General features: G+C 30.7%; 1 protein-coding gene across 1 annotated transcript in view; it reads right to left on the bottom strand.

Annotated features, from left to right (window-relative positions):
• Nucleotides 1-311: 311 nt before the first annotated feature.
• The window catches only part of LOC113365763 (inositol hexakisphosphate kinase 1-like), a 140,201-nt gene continuing 121,336 nt past the window's right edge, over nucleotides 312-19,176 (bottom strand). The window contains exons 2-7 of the mRNA XM_026607304.1: nucleotides 14,029-14,314; nucleotides 11,232-11,531; nucleotides 7,447-7,579; nucleotides 4,643-4,719; nucleotides 3,322-3,703; nucleotides 312-1,470 (exon numbers count right to left, since the gene is read on the bottom strand). Of these exons, the coding sequence (XP_026463089.1) occupies nucleotides 555-1,470; nucleotides 3,322-3,703; nucleotides 4,643-4,719; nucleotides 7,447-7,579; nucleotides 11,232-11,531; nucleotides 14,029-14,257 (2,037 nt within the window). The 5' untranslated portion in view covers nucleotides 14,258-14,314 and the 3' untranslated portion in view covers nucleotides 312-554. The remainder of the gene's footprint in view (nucleotides 1,471-3,321; nucleotides 3,704-4,642; nucleotides 4,720-7,446; nucleotides 7,580-11,231; nucleotides 11,532-14,028; nucleotides 14,315-19,176) is intronic.

The raw sequence follows: 19,176 nt of genomic DNA, 5'->3' as shown, positions 1-19,176 counted from the left end.
AAATAAAAAAATATATATTTGGCTCTCGAATTACCGAGACTGTAATTTTTGTATAAAAACTTATAGCTGATGATACATCATTACCGGTTAAATAATTTCATTAAATTAATGGAATGATGCGGAATTAGAATTACGTTTCACAAGAAAACTTTATAAATTAAGTAAGGACAACATACATAAATAGATTTCTAGCTAGAATTAATAATTCATGTAACAATTTTATATTCATATATTAACCGCATCATTTTTAAATTAGTCTTATTATAACCAAAAAATTGTATATTAAGTTTATTTTGTATAAATCTCGTAAGTATAATTTTATTGTTCCTATGTTGGAGGCACCGAAACTTTTTATCAAACGTAAGTGTTTATGGAAAATATATTAATACTATTCCATCACCAAGTTTAATATATTATATTCAAGTGTCCTACTGACAAGGAAGAACTTTATTTCGCATTTTTATAAAATGTCCGAACACACATATACTCATTTGAAATTTCACACGTCCGCTTACTTAGATAATTATTCTTATTTATCCCCTATGAGATCACATTTAATCTTCATCTAAAATTTCTTGAAGTAGTCTTCTAAGACTGTCAACTCCTGTAAGGAACCCACAGTCAGGGCCGTGGTGAACAGTTGTGTTAGCGCTCGTCGAGCCATTTTTATTGACAAATGTTGTATGGGCAAAATCAATAACTCGAACATCAACCTTTTCTCCGCTGGAGTTACTGCTAGCAGTTTTTCGCAAACTTTTACGTTTGATTCCGTTCTGAACGTTCAACGTGATAGGTTTGCTCGAAGCTTTCTGTGAGCTCTTACCATCTTTACTTCTCTGTTTTTTCTTTAATTTAACATTACTATCAGCATGATCTACAGCTCCATTCGTAAATGGCAGTTCCATACGGTGTCTTTTCAAATATACATCTGTCTGCTCGAAATCCGAGTTGGTATCATCGGAACTGTGCATATCCGTTCTCACTAAACACATGTCGTCGCTAGAATTACCTGAGTATACTGTCCAGGAGTCTATCGACATCGGACTCGTGCCTGAGACTTCTGGGGAATGTGATTCAGGAAAAACAGTCTCTTCGTTAATTGGATAGAAATTAGAAGAATCATCAGCGTCTTTTGTACCGCGTGCTACGGCATCAGCATAACCGCGGCTGTGAGAGTCAGCGCACAAAGCTTCATCGTAATACTCCATTTTGGATAAAAGCACTTTGCGAAAACTTCTATGTGATTCTTGCGACAATTCATCATGGGAAGATGAGAGATTGAGATCGGCGGATGAGTTGGATGCATCCGCGTCATAGCAGCAAACACGTGGGCCACTGGGACCGTCATAACTGCTAGATTCAGGTTCGAAACAACAATCATCTTGCATAGAATTAGCCGTCAAATACTCGTTATTGCGTAATAATAAAGAAGAAACGTCCGAATGCCCTTCATACACGACCAGCAGCGAACTAAAAACAGATACAAAATGTTGTCAAAACAAATGTATATAAAATAATTGATATATATATATATATATATATATATATATATATATATATAATGTTAAATATGATCAACCCAACACTCTTTTACCACACACTTTATTTAATAATTACAGACGTTTCGAGACCATGGTATGCCTCATCTTCAGTGTGATTTCAAAATAGTAAAAAATATATACTAATACATTATTTAATATTTTATTTAAATTATATTTAGTTTTTAAAAAACATAAAACACCAACTATCTCTTACATTGCTTGGCACAGTACTAAACATGTGAATATATACATAAATATTTGAAATCAAATCTTAAGTGTCGAAGATAAAATGAGAAGGATGGATATTATTATAATGTCATATCACTCATATCACAAAATTCTATGATATATATATATATATATATATATATATATATATATTTATTGTTTTTTTTTTCGAAATTAAAACATATTTAATCGGATTCGTCGAATTAATAAAGGTAAAATAATTTTCACTTCTCAATTTATGCGTTTCGACACTATCATCATTCAGTTGATCGAACAGCATGCATCATTCAGTTAATCGAACCAGGAAAGCCAAAGTATAAAATTTGGAACATGAATGTTTCTGAAAATGAAAAATTTAATTCACAAAAAACACAGAACAACAAGTAATATTTCAAAACAAAAATAAACCTCCTAAATATTTCAACAAAACAATTATACTTAATCTATCTTTATCAAAAGAGAAGTTCGCCTTTTCATTCAGAATGATCTTTTGTCAGTGTTTCTTTTGAAATATTAAATATTTCGGTGATTTTTGTTAAATGGGTTTTTAATTTTTAAAAATATTATTTGAAATTGTGTGTTTTGGAGTTTCCTGGTTTAATTTACTAAATGATGACATATATGAAGTATCTAAACTTACTAGGAAAGCAAAAGTATTCGACCATTTTCAATTTCGCGAATTGATTGCTAGTTTTTTCAATATTGCAGTACTATTATTTCTAGACACAGCACAGTAATGTGTATTGAAGTTTTTTTTTAATAATTATGAGTATTCTTTATTTCTGTTGTTTGTTGATTTGGTGATGTTAACACAAAAATTACGAATAAGTATTACTACAGTGCATAAACCCAATTACTATAATATTATTACTATAATATTTTACACTGAATGGGGGCTAGAATGATCGCCTTTAAACGTAATGATATTAGTTAAACTTCTTAGATCTTGTATTGATCATTAAAACTTAGCTCTTATGATATTGTTATAATTATTCCCACACCCATTTTCACATATTCAGAACAGTGTCAAGCTTTGTGATAGTAAAGTTGGTAGTTTATTCATAGTTTAACGAGATTTACGAACAATAAGTATTTTATAATTTGTTAGATGATGAGACATATCACGATTCCGAAACATCTGTAATTTAAATTTAAGAAATTAATTTTGTAAATTAGAATGGTGTAGTTGTTTATATTCACCTATTTAATATTTGTTCCTCTCATAATATAAAATTCCGCATACAATTATATCTAGATGTTTGTGTGTGCATGCGTTTGTGTGTAAAATATTCGATACATGTCTTTACAAAAATCTTGAAATATGACATCGATGAACTTTTTTATAAATCATAAAAACCAATAAGAAAACAATAATATTTTATAGAACAGAACAGAACAGAACATGTTATATCATTGCAGGTCGTAAATAAAATCGCAGACATTTATAAATGGAACTATAAAAAATATTTCATCATGATTAATATTTTCAATTTGTGCATTTGTACATTATCATGTACTTTGCAAATTATTATTTTCAAATTGTGCCACTCACCAAGAATAAAACCGAAAACTACTCTGCCTCTCTATAGCCTTCCTTAGTAGTACAAGTCTCTTCATAACACGATTTATGATATCTGTCCTGAGACGAAACCCATTATAAAAGAAAGTCCTTAAAGCAGCTTTAAGACCTTCTTCATTTAATTCTCTTCCCCAATATTTATCACGTTTTACGTAATGGTCCAAATCAGCATGATATACTTGCATTCCACAAAGACGGACACCAAGGGCGGCAGAGGTGGAAGCTGCACATTTTGCCATCTGCTTGGAACGTTTTTCTGCCGAGGCATCGTCTCCGTGCTGCCTGGTACCCATCTTAAGGTCTAAGATACAAGGTTGCCGATACGAAGATGTGATGTTCTCCAGCATTAAAAAATCTGGAAGATGATAAAATTAGACCAAAGAACTAGAAAATTAATTGCAATCTCATCATGCGTGGTAATTGATATTTAAACATTTTTGTACAATTGTGGATATATAGAATTATCATAAAAAATTAAACCAAGGTATTGTTAAGCTATATTTTTGGTAAAAGAAATAAACATTGTTTAAAAAATCTTAATGACTATTATTAACACACGTTAATCGCCACGATAAAACCAGAAAACTTTTTGACCATGGTAACTTAATTATATAATTTAGTTAACATGTATCTTGATAAGGAAACTTAATGAATCGAAGAAATTTTTTTTGGCAAAATTTCTGAAAAATGTACATACACATAAAAGGCTGACATGGCCCTATATTCAAACTTTTTGTCGAAATTTCTCGTAGTAACCCAAGAAATTTCCAGATTTTATTCTTGATAGGCCAAGATTTTGAAACATACTGCAAATGCATCGTTTGTGTCAGACATCCGTTAGACATATATGTCTGACATCACTAATGAAATATTTTTTAGAGTCAGACACATATGATTGGCATGGCGATTAAAGTGTTAACAAAGCTGCAAAGTAACAAAATATAATCTAACACTAAACGCTAGAAAACTATTATTATGTTACTATACATACTCCTCGTCGTACTGAAAACATGATTTTATATTATTATCATTATAAGAAAGTTAACCCTTTTGCTACAAACATACATATTTTAACATTTTACAATCAGTAATAAAAATAAATTTCAAAATCAATCTCTCACAAATCTAAATAACAAATTGGAATCCTCAGTAATTTATTTCAGATTGATAAATCTTAAAGTAAAAGTCGATTACTGGATGTCGTCTATCGACGACGCTAGCAGCGAAAGGGTTAAATATGAGTTAGTGAGTTATATGAATTAATTTTAGTAAATTTGCTTTTGCATCTACTTACATTGTTTATTACTATTATCGAGCTGGGAGATACTTTTCAGAACTTCTGAAGCATTTCCATTTCTGTGTACTTTCATCCTGTAAATTAAGATTTGATTGTTCGATTATTATTCAGTAATTCAAACACTAACCATCGCTTAAATATTAATAATAAAACAAATAATACATTCGGTTTATTTTGTAATTTCGTTTATTCATCTAAGCAGTATTCATTATGTGTTGATATATAGGTACTTATATACTATTTACACAATGTATTCACACAATGTATAACACAATATGGTACTAGCAATTAATATAAGCAATATATAGCCAACTCTCATTGCATTTTATTATATTGATATAAATCAGATGTAGTTTACATACTTTCTAAGTGTATTTTACATCATATATGTATATGTTCTGCAATACGTTTCAAAATAAATATATATAAAAAAATCAAAAAACACCATCAAATATTTATATCTATATATTTAATAAACCGTTGCATACACAATACATCAGATTAGCATAATAATGACAAACACAATGACATATCATATAATAATATGAGAAAAGGAAGATAAAGAAAAAAATATATAAAAATTACCGATCATGGGTATTTTAATGGTTATTTCTAGACTAATACAAGTTCCTATGGAAGTGAATTCGTGGTGTGAATTCCGCATGGACCGCGGACAGCATGAAAGTGTAGCTGAAATCATGAGGCAAGATCACATAGTTTGGCAATGACAAAATGGGACACATGAAAAGCCAATCACTTTTACGACAAAATAAAAGATGCTGATCGCGATACACGCAAACAATGTTCACTGAAATCGATAAAAAGATGCAAAATCAAGCAAATCAAAATCAGCTACAAGGCAAACAATGAAAAGCATTAACTCATCTATTGTAATCAATTCACGTGCAAACTAAATTATATGAAATCATATTTAAACAAAATACCATGCATGACTGTTTTTATATAATGCATTTTATCTTGACATAATTATCTGTATTGATAAGTATCACCAATCTAATTTTAAGCACCAGCATTATCCAGACTTTTAATACTTAAAATTCTATCAGATTTTTTAATATTATTCAATAAGCATTATAAGCATTTTATGATCTGACCAATTTGGCGTGATACTCAAATGTAATCTCCCTACTATATATATTTAAAATATCAAATAACACAAATGTATACAGTCATATATGTACAGTGGTACCACGCTCGTATGTCGAATCGCTCGTATCTCGAAGCAATTTTTCTTATTTAAATACATTAGAATGCCATTAATTCGTTCTAGGACGTTTTCAAATGTGTTTAATTAAAATTTACTATTTATTAAGTTGTTTTAGTATATACGCCGTTGGGTGTTACTTCTATTTCTTTAGTTAGTATTTTGAATGAATGAAGAAAAACGACAGATTGCAGAATAAAAATTTATAATAAAATAATATTAAATTAATTATTTCCCTGTCAATTCAATATATTTCGGAAAAGTGTAGACTTTTTTTGTTGAAAATGTTTTTCGAGGTGATTTCTATCAGCAAAATTTTAGAGCTCAAAAAGCTGCTTATAAATTATTGTAAGACGCTTAGCTAGAGTTTTATGTTTTCTCGACGTTTCAAGCCATTCTGAATCGAATGAGACGAAATGAGACGAAAAAGTATGTGTGTGTGTGTGTGTGCGAACACATTTTTTGCCGTAAATCGACGATTTCTCCAAAACGGAAGAACCGATGTAAACAATTTAAAAGCCGATCGATGTATCTAGATGAGGACTAGAGATTCTGAGTTTGTGCGACGATCGGCCGGGCCGTTTCTTTGTAAATTGCAGAAAAGTAAAAAAAAAATTATCCACGTTTTAGCCCGCAATTCTGAATCTATTTTGAAAACTCAAAAATCATTCGATCGATATTAGTTGGGAATCGTGCTGATTAGTTTTTGGTAAAGATCGGCCGGGCCGTTTTCTTGTAATAAAGTTTATAGCCTAATCAACTCATTTTTAAATACAGTACACATTTATGATGTGTTACTTACATAAATCCTCGCCATCCTCAAATTTTTTAATAATTTCTCGTTTTAATTCAAGAAATATGGCCATATTCTTTGGACCATGGTTATAAAAGTAAATAATATCTTGTAAATGTACAAAGAGCAATGATAAGGAACTCAACATATATAATTGTACAACCACTATTAATTTATTGTTAAAATTTCACACGTTAAAATAATTCTGGATATATTCGCGTAGGTAAATTGTTACTACAGAATTAATATTAATTAAAATGACTAACTATGAAATTTACTATCATAAAAAAACAAAATATTACTATGGTAAATAAATCATTGATACAACAGACAAAATTTTTTATATTTTCATTTTTCTGTAAACTCTTACTCGAGCAAAGCTCGTATGTGGAATTTTGCACGCATGTCGAAGCAACGAATCGCTCTTAAGCGACTCGTATCTCGAAACACTCGTATGTCAGGTCACTCGTAAGTCGGGGTACCACTGTACATATATTCTTTTTTTAAAGAAGCTATGCAAATTCTAGACAGCTTTCGAAAGCAAATACGCCAATAAGTTCCTTAAGCTTTTGTGCGTCATATATTTTACATTTTAATAAACAAATAGCAAATAGCGAAAAACATTACAATTATCATTTGTGCTTCAAGCATTATTTATAAATCAATCATGAAAGCAGTATCTTTTATTCAACGCAAAAGTGATTAGATTGATGGATCTTGTGACATGGTCTTCGTAAACGTGTTTAACCAAATGCAATACATTAACGATATAACGCATCTCACCTGAGTATGTCATCGCGTTTTCTTTTTCCCGTACTGGTGGAACTTTTTCTGACAGGCACGTCCATTTCCCGGAAACTAGGCGAATAGCGTTTGTCAAGCTTCGCACCATTTGTTCCGGACGCTTGCATCACTCCTGAAACAAGCGGCATGACATCATTAGGCGACATTCATTACTGATAAAATCAGGTTCTGTTATCATCGTGGGTGTGGTAAAATTTTATAAATAGCATATGACTTTTGTTCGACTTGTATGAAAAACAGCGATTATATTTGTTGTTATTTTTAAGCAAACAGATGATTAAATCTGATTGGAAATCTGCGAAATGTCATTCATACAAGTCGTAAAAGATACATAACGTGATAAAACGTTGTTTTTTAAATAATTTTAAAAGCGTACTTTTGTGTTCTAATACGTCGTATATTTTATAACATGTAGCATATATAATATAAAAAGGTTAAATATTTTTTAAAGTAACATGGATGAAATTATTGAACAAAAATATCTATTTAGTGGCCGATTTGGCCGCAAAATAGACCAATGTAAGTTACGTAAGGGCTGTGATACGTAGCACTTCTCAACAAAATGGTACTAAATATTGTCAAAATTCTATGTAGTTGCTGTGCAATCAGGCGGTTTATACATAAAATGCAACATCACTCATAAGTTATTATAACAAATCACAAAGATGCAGTTATGATAACATTGTTTTTCTTGACATATATGCGTAGGTTTTCTATCTAAAACCTACACCATAGAATTTTTACAGTATTAAGTACTATTTTTTATAAGAAGCTTTACTTAATTTAGCTACTATTTAGCATTGGTCTATTTTACGGCAGAATCGGCCCTTAGTGTATACCTAGAAAGAGCTTTTATTGAATTTCCTAAAAAGACTAGATTTTGATTTGGAGACTGTTGAAAATATGTAGGTTTAGCAGTTATTGTCTTGAAAATGAGTTTTTGTTACACTACAATTTATTTAAAATGAGCACTAACGATGGATCTGTTTGATTCAATGATTTGAAAAAAATCAATCACATGAGTATCATTTGAAGCAAATGTAAAATTTTAAGCATGCATGACAAAAACACGTGCGTAAATGTGCTTCTGAATAATCGAATGATATTAGGTGTAACGAATTCAAGTCTGTTACAATTTCATCAAGACGATGCGTCATTGGTAAAAACATGACCCATCGTATTGTGATCGTTATTATCATGTTACAGTTTCATTCTTTATCTGTTGTTTTTTTTCAGACAATAACTATATACAAACCAGTGACGTCGGCATTCGACGTTGGGCAAAAATTCGGTATGGCCCGCGCGCGTCTATTTGGTTCGTGGCTGCCATTTGAGGTTGAGTCTGTTGCCGCGTCTGGGGCCCCTTGGTATCCTTCGTCAGTGGGACACAACACAACACAAGGGGACACGATTGCTGAATTCCGGCCGCGAGGACTATACGCACGTCGGGCCTGACACAGGCGTACTCATGAGTCGGACAAGGTCGGGATTGTGGCAGCGAAGGGATTGGAATGTCACAAGGGACTGCGTTAGGGATCCAAGGAGACAGTGGTCAATGCTTGGTAAAAATTATTTCAAGATACATGAGAATTTAAAACATTCCCATTTGTTGAATAATTGATGTATAATGACCATAGACCTTATACATTGGACTGCTAGTCGAGCGCAAAATAAGTGCTCCAACATAGAACGCGAACAATCGTGAACTTTCCCGATTGATTAAATATCATATGTCATATGTTTTATTAACTTCCCGTAGGGCAAGTTATAGCAATCGCAAAAAAATCGAAAATGAAAATTTTTATATATCTTTACGTTTCAAAACCTTCTGAACATTTTGGCATACCTTAGAAAAAATGAATGTATGTGTGTGTATATGTGTGTGTGTGCGTGTATGTGTGTGTGTTCGGATACAAATTTTCGTCGACGATTTCGGGAACACGGATGAAGCGAATTGAATAATTCAAAAAACATTCGATTCGTATTGATAAGGAGACGTGCTGATTGGTTTTTGGCAGAGGGGTTTCCGAAGATATTGGGTAAAAAGTGTCAAAAACGATAACTCAGTTTTTAAGAGTACGAAGCGTCCGATTTGAATAAATCAAAAACCATTTTACTTTTATTAACAAGATGAAGAACTGATCAAAAGTTCATGAAGGTAGGTCTAGCGGTTTCGGAGATCTAGTAAAAAAAAGGGAAAAAAATGCCATCTGGCGGTCAAAAATAATCATTAGACATATGCACATCAAATTATCAGATATTTTATAGAGATTTTAACAATAAGTATAAATTTTGTTTACATTCCTATGGGTTCCGTACCAGTGTTTATCCGTTAGACGGCGACGCGGCGCTTACGTGCTTCGATATTTCGTCTCTATGCAGTTAAAGCAGTATGATTGCTTTGAAAAAGAGTTCAGAATTTCCAAAATATTTCAAAATAAATTCTTCTTCAAAAAGTCTTTTTTTTTCAAAAAAAGTAAGTTTTTGTCAAAAATTTATAGTTTCTCAAAAATCTAATTTTTTCAGAGTAATTTTTTTTTCAAAAATGTTAAACTTGTTAAAAAAAAAATTGGTACGGGAAGTTCCAGCAATTTGCCTTAAGGCACGATGCCATGCGCCCCACTAGTTTTAATAATATAATGGCAGATGGGCAGTTGTGGAGACTGATAATTTTGTAAGAAATGATATTAATAATATTTGCCCTGTGAAATAAATGTACATAAAATCAAATCCAGCTGTAAAAGTCGGTTTAAACATTATAAGGTCTATGTTAAGCACGTAACATATGACTTATGACATTTAATCAATCGGGAGAGTCAGCGATTGTCGGCAACGTTCGCTCAGCAGTTGACGTTACAGTCCGCTCTATGTTTCAGCACTATATTCAACGGAAAACATATGAGGACTATCAGTCCATGTAACGTAATGCCAATGACTAACGATGACGAACAATAGGATGACAAGAAGCTTTATATAAATATTGTTTTAATGTCCAAAACAAAATCATGTGATTTTATGCGTTAACAAAACATATGTGATTGTTCGAGAATTATAGTTTATACTTCACACAATTAAACAGGCAAGCAAGCATTGACCAAAGCCTTCAAAACATTCGTGATGTATCGGGTTCAAGAAGAGTAATGTGCTCAAATATTCAATGCATATAGAATATATATAAAAGCAAACTGGTGAAATCTAACACTAAAGTGTTGCAAACTAATGGAAACTTAAATCTCAAATGATTATCGTCATTGTTTAATCAATGTCAAAGTATATAATTAATTCGATTTCACCAGTTTCCGTATACAATGAATATTTATTTCGAATAAAAATTGATCATTTTAAGTATTTAAATAAAACATGACTTACCCATAATGAATGTCACAACACTCAGTATTAAAATAGAAGGTCCGTTCAACCAAACTGATTTGGCGAAGACCAACGAGAAACAAATCGTGAAACAGCTGATGGGCTGTGTGATACGATCACATAAATAAACAAACACGTACGGCAAAATGTTAGAAAAAATAATAAAGCGATTATGATGCTATTTCTAATAACTAATACATAACACTAAATATGTGACGTACGTTGTCGTTTCGTTCTGACTGAACCGTACCGGTAAAATGAAATGAAAAACAAACATAATTTAAAACACAATAAAAATCCGGATGATCAAGAAAAATGCGTTGGCATGACAAGATGATGACGCAAACAAGCGGTCTTCAAATTGGTTTATAAAATTTAGAACAGTCCGATCTCACCTTTGTACTTAGGCACGAACGGCTTGATATCGCCAGGAATGTTCTGATAGAAGTCCAATTCGCGGACGTTTAGCGGTTTAATCACCGTATTTTGATTGAGGAGCAACAGTCGTGTATGTCCTCCGACCTGGTTGCTGAGTGGTAGCAAGGCCACTTCATCATCATCTGGTCCATTTTCACCGACTGTGTCGTGGTCTCTCGACTGGCGAGAAATGTTGGGGCCACCGGATTCATCATCAGCGTCCAACTCGAAGTCAAGGCGAAAATCCAGGCGGGGAAAGTTGACTGATACATGGGGCCCTTTAAATAAAGTACAATGTTAATAAGAGTTCATTATAATAATATAAAAATATACAACAGTACATAAATTACAAATGATTGTATATTTGTTTTCAAAGCCATTTAACTAATTATACAATATAATTGTAATAATTTAAAATCTAATTACCCAATTACAAATGCGTCAGTTACTTCTATTTCGAACATATATTTCTGCAAACTCTCATTAACAAAGAATCTATTAACATAAAACGAACAAACCGTTATGGACACGTATTTGATTTTACAATTAACTACAAATATGTTTCTGAGTTTCATGGGACACAGTTTAAATTTATTTATTTACACTTCACATAAACACTAAAATGGAAAGCATACATTTTAGTTCACACATATACAATAAGCAAACCGAATGTATATTAAATTGTTTCAAGAGCAACCTTTTTAATTTGTTAATGCTTTACTATACAGGATGTTCTTTGAATTAGAATTACGCAACTTACGAAAGATATAATAAAAAAAAATGAAACTTATGCTTTAATAAGTGGCACGTGTTAAACTTGAATTAAAATGACGTTTTTTACACACAAAATAACGTTTTTTACACAAACAGTCGTTATACAACAGTTTTATAATGACATGTATAAATTAGCAGAAAAAGCTGTTGAACAAGATGCATAATACTCTTCAACTATTTTGATGGTAGTATGCTCATTTACATAAATCTATTTGCTTTAATGAATTTGAATAAAACAAAAGTTCTTAGATAGACTTTCGTACATAATATTTAAGTATAGAACTTAAGAATGAAATTCAATTCAATTATGCTTTCAACAATGAAAATGCAAAACTCAAGATCGAATAGAGCAAAACCGACTCTATTCAACTTCAATACTTCAATACTTATCTATAGAACTCACTATATGTCCAGTCCAGTCGCCGAAATTAGTTTTATAAATATTGGTTTTACATGTAAACAAAATTTAAAATTTTCAAGATTTACTATATCGCGATCAAAAAATATGATAAACTTAATTTTTAAAATTTTTATAACTGAGTCGACAATGTGATAGTACACTTCACTAATAGAGTAATTAAATATTAACTGACTTATCTTAAGAATATGTCAGTATGTCAGGTATTCAAACATTTATAATGTTCATTATTATGATCAATTTACAATCGTAGTACATTATCGCAATAGATCTCTTTTTATGGCAGGCAGATGTCAACTTCTGACAATATTTCATAATATTACTTGGATTTTTTATACTGGTTTTATCATCGATGACGTCTTACGCAAAGCGTGTGAGCCATTCAATTGATAAATAAAAAGTTATATTGACATTATACGCATATCAAACACTTAACAGGGTATTCTAAAATAAATATATGAATTCGATCAAAAATAGATACTAGAAGACTTCTTAAAAATAAATTTTCTAACTTCTCAAAAAAAGGTAGGTTAGGGTGGAGCACAAAAGTCCAATTTGCCTTTGGGCAATAATATTGTGAAAATGAAACCAATAATATCAGAACAAATAATGCATATCAAACAAATAAATATCTGATGTTCAGTAAAACTCTCGGCTCATGGTAGAAATGTGTTTTTTGATGTTAAAGGGGTTGTTTGGTTTTTTTTTCGATTTTGAAATTTTTTGATATTATGAAAACTAAAAACCTTAGAATTATTTATAAAAAATCATCTCAATATCTATTATTTGACGAAGTTATAGATATATATATATATCTCTATATGTATGATCCTCTGAAACCGTTTTTTTCATCGCTCCGCGAGCTATTGTATGCCAGCTGCTCTCTTTTTCAATATAACACCTCATGCCTCATTTGAACACCATAATGTATTTAGTACATTAAATTAGTACATTATATTAAAAACTTTAAATACGTTTTTCTCAAATTGACTTTTTTCAATGCGGTGCCACAAATTAAAAAAAAAACTACAAGTCAGATCGACTTGCATTTTTTTTAATTTGTACACCACTGCAATACTTAGTCCCCCTACCTCAAACAACTTGATAACATTACGCAAAAAAATTTTGCGAAGCTTCTCGCTTCATAAAATGGCCTTTTTTAATACTTTTTTTTAAATAGCTGCCATTTTTTTCCTTCTTGCTTTTTTCTTTCATTTTGGTGGAGGGACTGCATTCAAACTTCTTCTTCAACGTAGTTTTTTTTTTGTTTCAGGCGATGCGCAACGGATTTATCTGTGGCACCGCAAAAGAGATCGATTTTGCAAGGCCGACTTTGGCGGCCCCTGGTTAAAAATGACAGCGAAAAAAAAATTCTTAATATTCTATGATCTTGTAATTTTTGTTCAAAAAAAACCGCATGTCTCTATGATAACTACATTTCGAGAAAAACAAAAACAAATACCTTGCATTTTTTGTAAAAAAAACCTGAACAACCTCCTTTAAAAAAAATCTGATGAACCCTCTAGCCCACGGACCTTTAAGCCCCGCTTTATCTACCCTATTCATTATCCTTGTCTACTGACCTGCATCTTGTTTAGTCTTCTGTATTAATCTGGCTGCACTTGCTGCAGTTGTGATAATTTCAGGAACCGGCTGATTTCTATCCACTAGTTTAGCATTAGTGGTGACTGTTGCGGTGATCTGCACAGCTGGTTTAGGCTGATACGGACCCTCTTCGGTGCTATAATACACTTTGTTCGCATCTCGCCTCAGATCGCCCATACCCATCCAAGTGTGGTCCAGGAATACCATGCCCCGGTCGGTCCTTTGACGTACCAAACGATAAGCGAAATTCTCGAATGATGTTCTCTGAGGAAAGAAGAAATAGTTAGATATTAAGAATACATATAAAATTAAGATAATGCTTATATAGATAATCATGTATGACCATTATAAGAATATTTAAGGAGAAAAAGTATACTATCATAAATTCGTCTAATGAGTTTTATTTGCCAATATAGTAAAATGAATGTGTCATTATTATGAAATGCTATTCAAGAGAGCTGTGCCAATTTTCTATGTTGATCTATAAACTACAAAAAAATAGAGTCAAACTTTTTTTTAAATTGACACGAGTAGATAAAATTGAGGTATTACATAAAGTGATGAAGAAAATATGTTTTCACTATGAATATAGTCCATTTTAGAGCCAACTCACTGCATCATTGGTAACTCATTCTTAACTAGAAATTCAGTCAGGGGATAGGTTTTTATAATTTTTTATAAAAAAATTTCATATTAGTTTCATAATTCTTAATAATAGCTTACGAAATTATATGAAGATGATTACCATTCAAAGGTTCGATAAAAAAAAGTACTGATATACCGTGTATCCCAATGATGAAGATATTGCTGTATAAAAAGTTAAAAGTAATTTAAACAAAATAAAAAAAATCAATGAAACAAAATATATAAAAACAGTCTGTCATCGCAAATTGACTCAATTACCACAAACAAAAAATAAGAGCCTACTAGGACAAACTAGTGTGACCAAATATGATAGTTAATTAAATAAAAATAAAATTGAATATATTGCTTTAAAAGAAACTAATAGTATCTTGAACAAAGTTAAAGAAATATCAGCGCACAAAATATATATCAATCTGTCATCAAAAATTGACTTAGGGGAAAGTCCCCTAGTGGCGGACATCTAAAATTATTTATAAATATATCAAAAAATATTTCACAAAATGTGTATTAAATTATGATTTATATTAGATAACAAAGTTAGAAATCAAACTAAATTAACAAAACCGCAATCTTTGTTAAAAAACAATTAATACTATCAATCAAACATTGGTATAAAAAAATATGATTTTAAACATTGGCACCTAGTACCGGACATTTTAAAATAACCTGCATTGATCACATATGTAGCCATCTCCACACTCTGGAAGGTCTGCATATGTGTCTTCGACGAATATTCTTAGATATTGCAAAAAAGTAACTATTCATACCCCCTTTTGGCTGTGCCACACCGATGCTCTCAGCTGGTGCATTCACCATAAGCTTTTCATTCTTCGACTAGGAAATACGAAAAATGGGGGTATGTAGTGACCATTAGCACTCATACAGAACAAAATTAAATAATTGGAATAAATTACGTATATTCTCACAAGAAATGTTAATATGTTTACTGTCCGGAACTAGGGACGAAACTAATAGTAATGTGAAAAAAATTGAAGAAATATCAACACATCTATAAAACAAAATATATAAAAAAAATCTGCCATCGCAAATTGACTCATTTTGGATAATCGAAAAAACAAGAGCCTGCTTTGACTAACCACAATGCCCAAATACGATATTTATTAATAAATAAACTTTATTAAGTAATTAAGCACAAAATTAATTAAAGTTGACCTACATACCAGATGAAATACGTATTGATGTATTTAATTATTTATAATACAATTATTCTTGCAGAAAATAATTATATGCACAATGTGTTTGATCTAGCTGGTTGATAAATAATTACACTGAACGTTTGTCATTAAAAGTCGTTTGATCGTGATCAAACTGAATCGATTCAAGAATATATTTTATACGTGTTTGTTTGATTTATAAAATATTTGTGCTATGGTATTCTGCCATTGTTACAAAGTTGAATTACCATTCTTGGAAAATGCTAGAAATTCTTTAGCTTTTCAATAAATTTAAGATGAGATGCACTTACGTAATTTGATCAATTCAATCATGTATATTATATATATATATATATATATATATATATATATATATATATAAAGTGCTTTGAGATATTACACAAGAATTCGTTACCAGTTCGTGCCAGTATGCCCCGATATGAAAACGAATTATTTAATTCAAGACAATGGTACATGAAATATATCAATATTTGATAAAAGCAATTCTCTATTCAAATGATTGAATACTTATCATAGTTTTATTCTTAAAATTATATTTTTATCATTTATCTTAAGAATTTCATAAATCATTTGAATAATAAAATTGGAATTTTCCATTATAAATGATTGGTTGTTGAAAGAATGGCGATGCGATTCAATACTGCAATTAAAAACCTATTTTTGAATAGTCTGCTGCCTTGGAATGATTTGCAAAATATACGATGATGGGCTGTCGATTTTCTATCTAATTTATTAGTTCGTTTTGCATATCGTGTCTATTCATTTTGCATATCCATCGATTTATAAAGCGAAGCTATGGGCGAAGAGCTGGGGTACACATTAAGATAAAGAAAAAGCAAAATAAAACATTATAATAAACTATATTTATTATTGGCCAATATGTTTTTAAACATAACTTTGAAATTTAATTTTAATTTTAATATTTTTTCAATATCATTACAAATAATACCAGGTTTACAAAATATATTTGATTTGAAGTAAATTTATATTTGATATCATATATAGTTATTTTATCTAATAATAATCTTTTTGGTTTTATAATTTTATGATATTCGTTTTGCTTTATTTCAAATTAAAATTTTATAAAAAATGTTTCGACGTTTTTATTCTGTTCTTTCTGTTAAAGGACACAAATTAATTGTCGAAATTCAAAATTTATTATAAATATTTATACCATTTTTGAATTAACTGGTTTATTATATATGAAAAAAAACAATTTACAAATATAATTTCTCGCATAATACGCCACTTTTTACTCCAGTTTCAGCACTTCGAGACGTATGGTTCCTATTCTACATATCTTGCTTTTTTGGTTCTATCTCTAAAAAATCGCCTTAAAGTAGATTTACTGTATATATTAGTCATTTAATATTTAAATATATGTGAGTGTTTATGTATAGTCACATATAAATTAATTAGTAATATAAATCGTGAGCAAAATGTCGTATCAAACAAACACCTATCGTTCTGTGAAATGTTCAGTAAAATTCCCAATTGATACCTTATTATGAAAATGTTTATTTTTTTCTAAAATTTGTCCTCTGTCCCTTTTCACCACACTATCTTTTATTGTGTACACCTTTGTCAGGGTAAAGGTCTTGTCGGTTCTTTTTACCCAATCCACAATTAAGCTGTCATAGCGATATTTATATTTACCAAGTAGATGTTTGTGCGGATAATTATCTGAGAATCATATTACTGGTAATAATCATGTTACCTTCTATGATCATTCTGAAATTTATGAAATTACGCTTTGATAGTGAAAATATATAATTTTTTCCATATTTTAAAAGGCAAACTTCGTATATTTTAATTATGAAATTGCTGGTAACATTTTTATTTATCAAATTAACGGCTCGCAGAATATTTAACACAGTTTGCTTCAATGATTTACAATCTTAGAATATTTTAAATCGATAGAAAGTTACTTCCAATCACCTCAACCACTTTGACTTTAAATTAACCAATACAATAACATATGCTTGCAAATTATATTAAGGTTCATAAATCAAACAACAGTGCGCACAACTACAAAAACTAACAACGAAGGAAAATACCTTTGTTATAATTTCCAAAATGACTGTTCTGATCTCAATCAGAAGCTCGCAATCTCCTGATTGCAACTATCTCCTAATTACGAAATTGCTGCTTTGAGTCAATGGCTGATTCTTCATCTTTTTATCTCTACCAAAATTCATAAATTCCTAACTTTTCTTGTTTTTTGAGATACTGGAGGTGGACCTTTTCAACCACGGACCTTTATGCCCCGCTCTACCCTATAGGTATATTTATCTATATGTATATTTAATATAGAGTTTTTGGAAATTGCGATTTCAAACACAATACTTTAGAAATTGTGTATTAATATGACGTATTAAATCTTATTGGATCTTCTAACTAACATGTAATGAAAAAAACGTCGAAAATAAAAATTAAGAACATTTTTATTTCATTAATCAATGATAAAACGGTAAAGTCATTTCATATTTAAACTGCTCTACTTTCGTTACAAAATCTCCACCGGCTCTCCTCCTAACCTTGATTCTAATACGTCGACGTCTAGTGTACACACCTCGGTACGATTTCATAGACATAATGTCTGCTCGGTAATGTAACAACACAGAAGGCATTATTGTCGCTGTGATATAAGCAATGGAAATTTCCAATATGGTTCTCACGGAGCACTAATAAAAAAAAAACTTGTGCACCTAGAGCGTTTGCTCGCGAAGGCCACAATACCCTTTTCTTGCACACGGTAGAACCAGTTTTCTGATTACTTAGAGAGAGTCCAATAGTATTTTTTGCGTGACTGTGGATTAACTTTTGAGAAGATTTGTGGTTGAGTCGATTGGAAGTAACTTTCTATCGATTTTAAATATTCTAAGATCGTAAATCATTGAAGCGAACTGTGTTAAATATTCTGCGAGACGTAAATTAGATAAATAAAAATATTACCAGCAATTATAATCTTAATTAACATATATAAGGTTTTCCTTCATAAATTGAGCAAAAGATTATATATTTTCACTATAAAAGCGTAAATTCTTAAATTTTAGAATAATCATAGAAAGTAATTACCTGAGTAATATGGCTCTCAGATAATTATCCGCAAAACATCTACTTGGTAAATATAAATATCGCTTAAGGATAAATATGTCACTAGTAAAAGCTTTAATAAATGATAATATATTCATTGAAGGAAACCAATTTTTATAAATTGTATGTATAAATATAAATTATACAGACTTGCAAAATTCTCTTGAAACCAAATATTCCAATTAGAAA

This window comes from Ctenocephalides felis, unplaced genomic scaffold, assembly GCF_003426905.1.
Source record: "Ctenocephalides felis isolate EL2017-DRISC unplaced genomic scaffold, ASM342690v1 CF-g0.4_SCAFFOLD_01170, whole genome shotgun sequence".
Taxonomy (NCBI): Eukaryota; Metazoa; Arthropoda; class Insecta; order Siphonaptera; family Pulicidae; genus Ctenocephalides; species Ctenocephalides felis.
Note: the sequence above shows the minus strand (reverse complement) of the source record. Positions and strands in the feature narration are given on the sequence as shown.